The 12,784-nt window shown below is 44.5% G+C and overlaps 1 protein-coding gene across 10 annotated transcripts in view; it reads right to left on the bottom strand.

The window, feature by feature from the left end:
• cadm4 (cell adhesion molecule 4) overlaps positions 1–12,784 on the bottom strand; it is a 198,029-nt gene that overhangs the window by 44,316 nt on the left and 140,929 nt on the right. Inside the window, exon 1 of one of the 10 annotated variants that reach the window (XM_074654892.1) lies at positions 3,295–5,714. The exons of 3 other annotated variants lie outside the window; for them this stretch is intronic. In XM_074654892.1, the coding sequence (XP_074510993.1) occupies positions 3,295–3,391 (97 nt within the window). In that variant the 5' untranslated portion in view covers positions 3,392–5,714. Of the gene's footprint in view, positions 1–3,294; positions 5,715–12,784 lie in introns of those variants that run through there. 6 more of the 10 variants (XM_074654894.1, XM_074654897.1, XM_074654893.1 and 3 more) reach the window with 6 other exon arrangements.

Raw genomic sequence — 12,784 nt, 5'->3', positions numbered from 1 at the left:
AGCAAAATCAGCATAACGTTCACTCTTGACTTCTCATTAGAAACATTTACTTTCACTTATTTATATATTTCACATCCTGTTTTTAACAGTCTGACTTTGCTCCCCAGTCACACCGCCTCCATCCTCTGCATTTTCAAATCTGTTGTCTTCTTCCTCTCATCACCTTTTACCTCCTCCCCCTCCCCTCTCCAGCATCTCTCGTTTTGACCTTCGCATCTTTATGTCTCTCCGGCCCTTTGGCGTATAGGCCTATTTCAATCACCTCATCCCTCTCTTACCCCATCCCCTCTTCTTCCCTCTCCCGCTGCATTGCATCTCCCTGAGCGCTCTCCTCGCTCTCCTCTTGTCCACCCATCCCATTACTTATTCTGCTCTCCTATTCACCTCTTCTTACCCTTCACAAACCACCATCATCCTCTCTCTTTCCTGTCTCCCGTTCTCTGACAGCCAAAGCTGGTTAGCGCTATCTACTGCGCTGTGTTTTATGGCCCGGGTCTGTCACAGCCCACAACAACCCCCGCCACAATGGCCGCCACACACACCCCAACGGCGGCTTAAAGGAAATTTACAGGGCTATTACGCGGCGGCCGCCACACTGGAGATTCACCACAGCCAAAATGAACTGGTCCTCAAAATCCAACACATGGCTGCCTTCCCTTTGTATCTGTGGCACACTTGTGATGCTGACGAATGTGTCTACGCGGGAGAGAGGAAATGTACGGGCGTGTGCACGCATTTAAAAAAGCAACAGAGTGTGTGTGTGCACATTCAAGGCCCAGCACGAAACTGCCCTACTGGCATGAATTGCATAACCGCGCCGACTGCCAAGACACAAACTCATTCTTTCTCTGCATCCCTCCCTCCCCTATTGTCACCCCAGCCCAGCATCCCCCTCAACATCCCACCAAACACAATGTCCTTCTGTTGATCTAATATGCAAAAAAAACAAAAAACTGAATTGAGATTTTGGCTGGCACAGAGGAGAAGCTACTGTGCACAGCGGCACAACACTTGTTTAGCAATGAGCAGCAGGGAAAAGCATATCTCCCTGCATTAGATGCATGATAATAATAATGACAGGAGATATTAATAGCAAACTGCCACAGATCCCATTCCACTGCTCTTTTCTCACCACCTCTGCCTCGCGTTTAATGAATATCATGACTCGTGGTTTCAAATCTCGACCTCATGCTGCTCTTTTTTGAGGTCTATAGTTTCTTGTTTTATCTTCGTACCCCCTCTCTTCTCCATCTCTGTCTTTCTTGCGCACACAACAGACGTTGTTCTCCGTCTGTCTTGCTATTTCTCTATTTCTCCCTCACATACAGCTCCTATCTGGTCAGGTCCTTCTTTCCTTGTATCTGTCTCTCTTTCAATATATATTGTCTTTCTATTTGACAACCTCTCCATTTCGTTCGCTATATCTCTCCCACTCTGGGGTCCAACTTTCTTTTATTATGTTCTTCAGAGGAGAGCTGAGAAAAAGGCTTCAGCCACTCTCATATCGCTCTCTCTGTTTTCATTCGTGACTGTCTCTTTGTCCATCCGTCCACTCTCTTTCTCTCATTCCCCGGTACTGTCACCCCCTGGGCATACTCTCCTGTCTTCCTATTCTCTCTACTTGTAATCTTAATTACCAATTCTAACTTAATTACCAGCATTTTGAACAATTCATCTGAAGCTCTCGTTTCGTGATTCCATCACGGGCTTTTCCTCCCTCGGTCATGTTCTGGGCACCACTGCGCTGGATCTCATTCTGTATCAATTTACACCAATTAGTATCCTATACACAATTGTGCTCTCTTTTTACATTACGGAGGCATCACAGTACAACTGGGGCTGTCGCGGTGAAGGAATTTCCCCTGCGGTGATAATGATTGGCTCAACAGCGCGATATGTGGTATTATTGCAATTTTTTTTAATTCTTTATTTATCCTGATTTTAGTGCTAAGTGCTAATAAACTTTATTGTAAGGCTATTATAATGTATATTGTTGCTTTGTAAATGACAAACAGGAGTTTTAAAACGAATGAAATACTTTTTTATTGTTAAATGCAGAACATAGAAGGGCAATAAGGCACAGTGTTGTTGTTTTTTCAGTTGAGCTTTGGTTGCATCTGGTTGCTATGATACGGAATATCAATATGTCCACTCTGGATGAAGGGAAGGTCGAGGCACATAGGGAGAGAGGACGAACCGACGGTCTATGTGTATTCATTTCTCATCCAGTGTTGTGGTTGTTGTTCAGCTCTTGTAGCCTACATGTAAGATGCAGCGATTGATCATTGTGTGAAGTTTTACCCAAAGTTGAACATTTTTCAACTCTCGGCGACCAGAAAAAAAACACCAAACATGCAACGCTCAGCGCAGAATAGACGCTCAGCCCCTCATCACGCTGCTGACATTTGAAGCAGATGGTGCCTTGAAATGAAACTCGTGAGCTTGTGTTTCCAAAATGGGAAGTCGTGTATACAATATGCTTGGTGTTTAAGTGGTTAAGTCATGAGAACACCGCTGCTAAGCAACGGCAATATTGACGTTACTGCCGGCGTCTAGAAGCCACAGCGGCTAACAATTTAGCAAGCCAGCAAGTGGGTAACATAAAGTAGTAAATGCAAAGGCATAATGACAGAGAGAAAAAGATGAGGTCGTTGGTAATATCAACATTTTCCTCAGACATATTATAAAATGACCAAGAAAAACAATATACGACTAAAATTACAATATATTAACTTATCATGCACCGAAAAATGAATTTCCAAGGCCTCCTCCATTTCTGACAACGTCAACAAACACGTCACAAGTCGTGAACTCAGAGCTTTCAGAAACTTTCCACTTACGAGGTTGTGAATACCACAAGAGGGGGACGTTCATATGGACTCTTCTCATAAACACGTTAAAATCACGACCCGATTTGAAGGCACCAAGAGTGTAAAAATGCGGCACTCCCATTGCAAAGAATTAAAAAAAAATGAACATAGCGGTTTGGACGGTTGTTTGCCATCCCCTGTGGTTGGCTTTTCAATATTGCGGTTACTGCGACACCTCTAAGGACATTTAGCGAAACATCTGCAGGGTGTTTAAATCAAAAGAACAAGGAGCTTGTGCTTACACTAAGTTAACACATACGCTATAATATGAAATTAGTTTGTACACGTGAACATTATTTGCTTGTTTTTGTGACTTATAACACTTGAGTTTTCCCTCTAGAATCCATACTGCACGTCTCATTTAAGCTGTGTAATGTATGTATGTGTGTGTGCACATTTGGGTGTTGAGGCGTGCATGACTTACGAGTGATGCAGAGCAGGACCAGGACCAGGCTGCGCAGGGCCAGAGAGAAGGGGGCAGGGAGGAGGCGGCAGAGGACAGAGCTCCGGACAGGCCTCATTGTGTATTGAGAAGCCGCGCGTGTGTGTGTATGTGTGAGCGTGTGTAGATGTGCACGTTTGATCAATGACTCCTCTGTGACCCTGCCTGCACCGCTACAGACTAACTACTCCACACACACACACAAACACACACTCTCCGATTTGTTCTCAACTGCAATGCTGCAGACACGTGCACACGCTAACTGCCCAGCTTTAGTTCCGTGCAATCAGACAGAAGTTTTTGTTTGAGGACAGCACTTAAAGAAAGGACTCTTATGCTGCATCACAACACATGCAAATATTTAGCTGCAAAGTCACATAGAACTGAATTGTAGCCAGGGGGGCTCGCACGCAATCCGCAGACGTTTGGCCAGAGCTCAGGGCGACGACAGAGCTAGCGATTTAGACGCTATATCACAATGCACACAGGGATGAGCTTAGAGCAACAGAAAAAGTTCCACTGTGGACTTTAGCACCTTGTGCTGCTCAGAAGACATGCATTGGCTTAAATCCATACAGTGCAGAGGCTTTGCTGCTACAAAGCAGTACAGGAGCTGAGTCCCATCTGAGCAAAACGACAACAAAGGAAACACCGCAAGGCTAGCTATTTTCTACCACGGTGCTCCGAGCCTCCAGAGACAAAAAGCCCAAGACTCTCAAGATCAATAAACCACAAAAATCCAATACCAAAAGTGGCCGAAGCCAGACCTGCAACGCTGTGTTCTTTACCAGCAAGGGTATTCAGGAACGGCAGCTGTGCAATTAACCAAATGAGGGACAACTTAATTAGCTCATCACCGACTGTACGCTGCAGTGTCAAACTGGGAGCTACGCAAGCTCTGAGCACCAGGCGCCCCAACAATCAGCCACACAATTAACCACAACAACAGACTGCTTGTCTCGTGTAGGTCAAACCACACTGCTCCGAGGAACAGGAAACATCAATAATACTATATTTCAGTCGGATAAAGGCTGTCTTCCAAAGTCAGTCAAGTGTATCTCCAATGATGTTGACTTGAACGCTAAGTTTTGAAATAGAGCTACCTACATTGCAGTGCCCTCGAGGACGGAGAAAATCTAGGCCAACAATGTTCTCCAACACGTTGTGTTTTAATGAGTCAAACAGGGTTTTCTGCACTTCTCACCCGACAAAATCGGCAGGCAGAAGTCAATGTTCCTTTGAGCTATAACCAAACCGGCCAGGCCTCCGGAGAGACGGAGACTCTATCTCACTGCAACTCATCTGGAGATAGCTAAGGTTAAATAAAATCCATTGAGCTCGAGTGCCGCTCTATAAAGACAGAGTGGAAGTGCTTGCCCCGTGTAGAATCACCAACCTGCGAGGGGGGTTGAGCAAACTGCAGTCAGACGCTTTTAGTTTCAGATATTACACTTTTAACTCTGCTATTTTACCCCAGAGACTTTGCACATTACTCTCGCAAGGTGTCTACCATTATTCGCTTGAATGCTGGAACTCCTTCGATACGCTATCATGAATACGCTGCGGCGTAAACGGACAGTGATCTTTACATGGTAATTTTAGCCTCCTCAGAATAATCACAGGCTATCAGTGTAATCGTGCAGCATCGACCTGCCTAACTCGTCCTTTTCCAACACGCTCCGCTGGGTCCAGATAAACACTCGCTCTTACACGCTGATATGAAAGTCGTGCCGTGTTTAAGATCCGGACAGGGTTCCGCTGATTGTCAGGATCTGATGCATCGTCGATCTCTGGGAGTGTGTCGCTCTCGTGTGTTTTTTTTTATGTGTGTTTAATATGTGTGTATGAGACAAAGCGGGATGAGCTGCACCCCACACCTCGCTGAGCACTATCTGATGGAATAAAGTGCAGGTGTCATCCTTAGATTACTACACGCTGCCCGCTCTCTCTCTCTCTCTGTCTGTCTCTCACTCTATGTGCACACAATGAGCTCTAGCGGCGACGGCCCTGACACTTGTGGCAAAGCCGAAAGCGGATCATCGCCAATCTTCCCCACGGGCGCCGACTTCCCCGGTCAACTGGCAGACGCTGGGAAAATGACTCTGTGTTGGTGTGCACCAGCAACTCTTGTTCTGAGCAGGTTTGGGGCCTTGCAAAAAAAAAAGTCTATTCACAAATTGATCTCCTTAAATTGTGTTTCCGTTCTGCCCTCTTTCTCTCTCCTCTTCCTTCAGTCCTCCAGTCAATCCGTTTGTTAGTTCCTACAAGTTTGTCCTCCTTTCGCTCCACTTCTCTCCTGTTCATCTACCAAAAACTGCTATAATCCCAATCGTTGATGATCACATCCATCTGTCTGTCCGTTTTCTGTGTTCCACTTGTTTATATAACCCTGGCCACCCTCCCCTTTGCTTAGAATGTGTCAGTGTGGGATCAGTGTCTGCATATTTTGCATAGTATTTTGTGAAGGTTAGAGATGAGTGTGTGCGTGGACGGATGCGGCGACAATGGCGCTCTTTCAGGTCGACAAACAGTGGCGGGCGTGTGTGTCTGAATGTGTCCAGTGTTGACTGAAGCAGAGTGTACATTTGGCTGTCTGTTTGGCCCTTTCACCATCTACTACCCATTAATTTATCCTCGCAGGCACACACAGAGGCATCATAGTGCCTCTTTATGCTAAATGGCCGTTTTTATGGCTGCAGGGATGCGCGCGGCTGTCTGCCGACGAGAACCGGGCACATGTTTATGTGTGGCGTTTTGTAATTCAAAGCGGATGAGGACGTTGCAGAAATGAACGTGACTACGCCTGAGTTATGCTGATGTGAACCTGGCTCAATAAAAAGATATCAGCTCAATATTTTTACGCTGATGAAACAGTTGCTAACAGCTACAGTCCAACCTGTCAGTGTACTTTGCATCAACACATTGTACATAATGCAATTCCTTTGTTCGTGCTCATTGCCACGTGTACTAACATTACTGCTATTGGCAATAAAACCGGCAATACAAAGCCAATGGCAGACGCTAACTACAGTAGACGCTGCGTGCATGACTTTCATTGTCCTGTAAACTGTGAAAGGCAACACAGTCTTCCCTTTATAATGATGCCTTCTCTTGTTCTTAATCAACTGATCATAAACTATCGGCTCTAATCTGCCACGCGCTGTATTTACAAACATCTTTATGCATTCAATTTGAAACACGCTGTTCCCTATTATCAAGTCAAATAAAGTCACATTTATTTATCAAGTGCTTTTAACGAAATAGGGTCATCACAAAGTGCTTTATAGAGTGACAAAGGACATAATTACAGACAAAAAAAAGAAGAACACATCGCAAACATTGCACTACTGGCGAGTGTGTGTGTGTGTTTGTGTGTGTGTCAAAGTCCCCATGTGGGCAACCCCCTGATGGGTGTATTTGTTTTTGTCGCAGTGTGTGCGGAAGGAAGGGAGGTAATGGCAAATTGTGTCCCCTATCCTCCCTTCCTCTCTCTCTCATCCAAATCAAATTTTTAATGGGCTTCATTGGTGCCACCGTGGAATAAGTGTTGCCAAAGCACTTAAGGGGCTTAAGTCAGCAGCGTGCTGAAAATATTAAGCACTCAAACAGCCTTACAAGGATCCCTGCCTGCTTAAGTATGCCAAGGAGGTCGTGCCAGCGTTTAATACCAATGGTATTAAAGCGCCCCGACATGGGAGAGGAACAGAAATATAGATATATACAGTTTGCGCCACAACTGGGAATAGATGGCAGAGATGGAGGCCGGAGACGGAGTGAGGTGAAGAAAAGAGTGCAACTGGAGAGAGAAAAGGAAAGTGAAAAGAAGTGAGTCTGAGAGACGCAAGGGAGGAGAGGAGAGGACATTTTTCAAAAACAAAAAAATAACAAGCAGTGTAGAGGAGGAGAGATGCGAGGGAATTGGGCCAAGGTGTGGGAGGTAAGGGTTGATGGGATAGCTGTGAACCAGCAGCAGTGGGCTAATGCAGAGATTCTATCGGGAGGCTTATCCAAGATTAAATTTCTCTTTGTCCTTAAGGCGCTTCTTGGGTAAGCGGAAGTGTCGAATTTATTTCTTATGTCTCCCTTGAGGTTGTGCGGGCGAGTGGGTTGGGAGAATGTGTGCGTGCGTATTGTGGGGGTTACAAGTATATGTGTCGGCGTAGGCGTGGATCTTGAGGGTTTATTAGCTGGCAAAGTGCGAAGGAGTGCATGTGTTCCTGAAAGGTAAAGCTAAATCAAACGAACATCTCCCCAAGGGTGTTTTTAGCACCACGTGAGCAATCCAAGTATTAGTGTGGTTAACGTAGGCATACGTATAGATATCTAGGAATATAGATTGTGTATATTCTGAGTGCAATTCGAATAGAAGTTTTCTTTTTTTTTTTAAATAAAGTTTGTTTTATGGAGCTGCCACAAAGTCCCAGACTAGCAGAAAGTTTAATCACTCACAGGAAAGTATTATCTGAACTGTCCTGATTGAGTAATCTCCTCTGGGAGTCTCTCCAGTGTAAACAAAATACTATACAACTAAGATACTGCAAAACCAATGGGCTTGATTCCTTGTACGCTATCTTGAACTTTTACAAGAAGAACATCATAAATACCATTTTTTTCTTATGAAAACAACAATTTTGACCCAGGTCTGAGTATATTCACATCATGCTCAGCCCCTCCCCGGCCCTCTGCTCTGGTTCTCCTCTCCTCTTCCTGATTTCTTGTTTGTCTGACTCTGTGTTAATAGCCAGCCTAGAGACATGCGCTAGCTAATCCAACTGGGTTTGCTCTGAACTCTCTAATTAGAAAAGTCACAGCTCCTCGATCTATTGGACACTATCGGTGACTGCATTTTCTGGAGGCACGGCTCAGGCTACTTCCCCGCTCACCTCGCGCTCCCGGGCACGGGGATCAATACGGCCCAAATCATTTGGGTACATTTCGAGTGACACCGCCAGTCTTCCTTCACACAATTTAGGATAACAAAGTTTTGATTTTCTTTATTTTTCCACAGTCTGTTGACAGCGGAGCCTGGCAAATACATACAAGTCGATATGGCTCGCATCATGACAGGCTAACAAGAATACAAAAACAGATATTAGTATTTGAATCACTGGCTGTCTGGAATCACATGTTTTTGGTTATGAATGCATGAGCAGGCAGTGTGTTTTTTTCATATACTCCTACTTTGCCTCACCTTCAGTATACCAGGAGATTAAACTCACTTTCTGGCAGACAAAAGACTTGGCACTGTTTTTACAGGGTGGAAGGAGAGACAATAAAGGCGCTGTGGTAGCCATTGTAGACATCCTATTATTAGCCTCATCACAATATGCATTTACCATGCGTCGACTGTGCATTAAAGGGGCCAATTTTAGCTCATTCTCTTCAGTTCTGGCAAAGAACTGAGCATGCATTTTAGAACAAAACCCTCTCAAGTGACAGACTGCGAGAACTGAAGACGGCGAACGCTATAGATGGCTGGTGCTAGTGTAGTTGAAGAAGCCAGTTGAAGCTCGCTACTTCAGTAGGAATGCTCTTCGTTTAATTCACCCTGCTGAATTTGCTTAATCAGATCGAGCAGTTACTTAACAAACACAGGACTCAGAACCTTTCTTGCATGCTTTCATCCTGAAAAACTACTCTTGGGGCCAGACATGAATGTGAGCCAGAGTTGCAATTTGTCTCCACAAGAAAATTCTGAGGAATCTTTCTCTTTAGTGTCGGTGCGGACAAAAGCTCAGGTCAAAAAACACAAAAAAAGAGACTCCTGCAAATTGCTCACACAAAGAGATGTTTTGAAATTAACCAACTTGGCACAAACACGCTTCTCTTTATCCGGGCATAGGATCAGATTTATATTCTTATTTTTGTGTAACACAAAACCAAACAAAATCTTTTCAGAGCACAAAACACTAATTTCCGGTGTCAAATCCCCGTGCTTCGTATGCCTAACTACCTATTCTAATAAGAAACGATCGAACGAAGAAAGACACACACATCCAGGGTCCGAAGGGATGGGTGCTGGATCAAAGAAATATCTAGTAGAATTAAAACAGATAGAACCTCATACCAAATAGCTCCCATTAGAAGGACTTTTATTGCTGTAATGTTTCAAGAACCAGGCTCTTCTTCAGACTTCTGATAAGTGCAGCGTCGCCATATTAAAAACCCATACTGTGCCCCCAATAGTTTGTATTCCAGACTCAGACTTAATAGCTATCATAAATATACCACTATTAGAGGCGCCTCTGTCTATCTATCCATTATTAAAGGTCTTATTGATTTTTATGTAGATTAATATTTAAAAAAAAAAATTAATACAGCCACAGAAACCTCTAGAGCCTCTAGAAACGTGAAGAATAAAAGTATGGCTTTTCCTGAAAACAATTATTATGATTGTGATGTAATCATTTAAAAAAGTTTGGTGGGTACAAAATGAATGTTTTGTTTATCTCTGTGGAAGATATCTGATATTTGGGATACCATTTTCTAACAAGGCTTGTGAGTCAAGTAGTATAATGACGCTGGTATCACGTGGTATCTCTGGGTCATCAGTTAGCGTTGAAAAAACGGATAAATGGCTGAGATTGACGGTAAGTGTCTGGCAACAACTTGTTGTGAAGTAAATGCAATGGAACGGGAAAGGCAGAATGCAACAACTAGTGGCTGAATGTTATCAATGTTTTCAATAGCACCTTTAAGAGTTGTTATAGGGGAAAATGTAACACCAAATAAGAAAATGTTATACAACAATGCAAAAGGGCAGTATTGCTACAAGAACCATGACAGAGTATTATGTTTTAAATAACTACCTACCCTAACCTCCTCCCTGTGATTTCTGTGTAATATGAGTCAGACTTCCTGGACTGGAAAAAAAACCTTGCCACTAAATGTAATCCCGGCAGCAATTACTTTTTCTACAAAACATAATTGGCAAAGCAAATTAGTATATGTATTTTGTAGGAGACCGGGTTGCACTGTGAATGACTGAGGAGGCTGGGACACAACAGGAATTATACTGAGTCAAATTGCTGTTTAGGGACAAAAACAAAGACGTTTTAAGAATAGAACCTTTAGTTTGAACCATAGACTGTATACTGTAAGAAGCAAACATAGTCACCGTGATGTCACCCATTGGTTGGTGAACTGCCGTTTTGAAGCCTCAGGTTCAACATTTTTGGCCATCACCATTTTGGTTTTTGGCCGTCGTCATCTTGGTTTTTTGCAACCAGAAGTGACACGAGAGGGTGGAGCTAAGTACGACCGAACGCTTAATAAGACATTTTTAGGCGACCAAAATGTTACAATTAACTTTAATGAACTGAAAACACATTGTGAAAGGGTAAAAGCTCTAAGACAAACATGCGGACAACTCCCAGACCGGACAACACCGTGGTAGCGACCTGTCAATCACAAGGTAGCCACGCCCTACAGCATACCCTGCTTTATGGTCTATTTGACTCTAAATGGGACCATAATTTACTAAATGAACATCATGCTGTATTGAAGAAGACTTGAAACTAGCGATTGAGACCATAAACTCATGTTTACAATGTTTACTGAGGTAATAAATCAAGTGAGAAGTAGGCTCATTTTCTCATAGACTTCTATACAATCAGACTTCTGAAAGAGAACTGCAGGACCCGAGGCGTTTGAGTATACCGAAACTTTTTAATGCAGTCATGACACTTAAATTTGCTCTTGGCCCATGCTGCTCCCATACATGCATTCATAGAAAGACACACAGTTTAAGTGTGAGAAGGCATTACAGGCATATTATATTATGCACAACCACGCAAGGCCCCTCCCCATTGGGATGCAACAGAGCGCTAAGCTCCGTCATCCCTTATTCAGTAAGATAAATGCAAACAGTGTTACCTGCCGGGTTGAGAACGTACCGTCGGAGCTTCCTAACGAGTGTTTCTGTGTGCGCTGCGAGCCACATGCTACACAGCTACCTGCTGGGAGTAACACTCATTATCCGCGTGGCATCATACCTCCCAGTGACTCGCTGCTCGCTGTTTTCTCTGCTTGCAGTGCGTGTGTCAGTCTCTCCTCTTTGTTTTTCCTGAACATTTGCGTGTTGCACGTGTTGCAAAGCTCCTCTGGTCCACGATGTGTGTGTGTGACAGATAGGTGTGACAGATAGGTGTGACAGATCACTGTCACTGTACCTATATGTGCATGTACCGGTTCACTATCTCGCTCTTTACTTTCCAGGTATTATGCGTGTGATGTGTTGTTATTGATGTACGTATGAATCTGTCAAGGCCGCAGCTTCTGATGTTTCATTTGTGTGCGCTCTGCAGGAGGATGGTTTGTATGTTTTGGCGTAGCCGGAAGCGGGGTCTGGACTAGGTTAGGCGCGCGCCGTCGTGGCATAGTGTGGGTGACTAGAAATCGAGCGGCTATGTGCCACCTCGCCGGGGGGCACCCGGCCGACCGCCTTGCCCCCATTCCGCCAATTCACAAACGCCTAACAAAGGGATAATTTCTCCCTCGCATGATATAATCTTTCCTTTCACCCAGTGCCTCAATGGAACCCTTTATGGCTTTTTATCACATCTCTCTCTCTTTCCCCTCCCTCCCTTCCTCCATCCACCCGACCCCTCCCTGCTCTCTCCTCGCTTGCCCTCTCCCTGCCTCTGTTGCTTTTTTTCCCCCCCTATCCTTTTCTTGCTCTTCTCTTCTCTCACTCTGACCTTACAGAGGGTCTTTGCACTGAAGTCACTCTTGTTACTCTTTCTCCCTTTCTCTTTCTCTCTCTCTCTGGAGGAAAATCACACACTCATCAGTTTGCCGGCTCTGTTCCTGACGAGCGGGCTCGCAAGGAGAATATTAACGAAGCTCCTCAGCCAATTAACACCTAAAGCACATAACAACCTTTTATGCCAGCAGACACACTCGCACGCACGTACGTGCAACACGGATGCACTGCTGCACGCAAACACTTGCGGGGGAAAGCACACACATTGGCTGCCACACGAGTCGGCCTAAACGCACCTACTCATATAAGCTCACATAAAACAGAAGCACACACGGGCCTCAAAGCGAGGCTGCACGCACACACTAATAGATTGAGTGTGGGTGTATAGAAGGAGGGGAACATTTATAGGAGCAAAGGGGAAGTAATGTAGAGAGAAAGGAGATGCAAACAAAGTGATGAGCAGCAGCGAGGCAGAGAGAGGTGAGGAGAGAGGAAAGATTGTGAGAGGAGCGAGGAGAAAGACAGATTTATGGCGTGTGAAGAAAGGCATAAAGAAAAGGGGAAAATCAGTGATAGAAGGTTAACGTGGCTTGGCTGCTCCTGACATGGTTCATGCTAATTTGAAAGGTTTAATAGTGGGTGAGTGCACACGCACACACACACATACTGTATATTGGACACTGACATACACATAGTTATCTTCGCCAGGACAACACAATGCATAAAACATGGTGGCAGAAAGGGCATTAGCGGTGAACCTTTGCAGAC

The sequence above is a fragment of the Sebastes fasciatus genome, chromosome 12 (genome assembly GCF_043250625.1).
Source record: "Sebastes fasciatus isolate fSebFas1 chromosome 12, fSebFas1.pri, whole genome shotgun sequence".
NCBI lineage: Eukaryota > Metazoa > Chordata > Actinopteri > Perciformes > Sebastidae > Sebastes > Sebastes fasciatus.
This window is presented reverse-complemented; position numbering and strand designations above follow the sequence as displayed.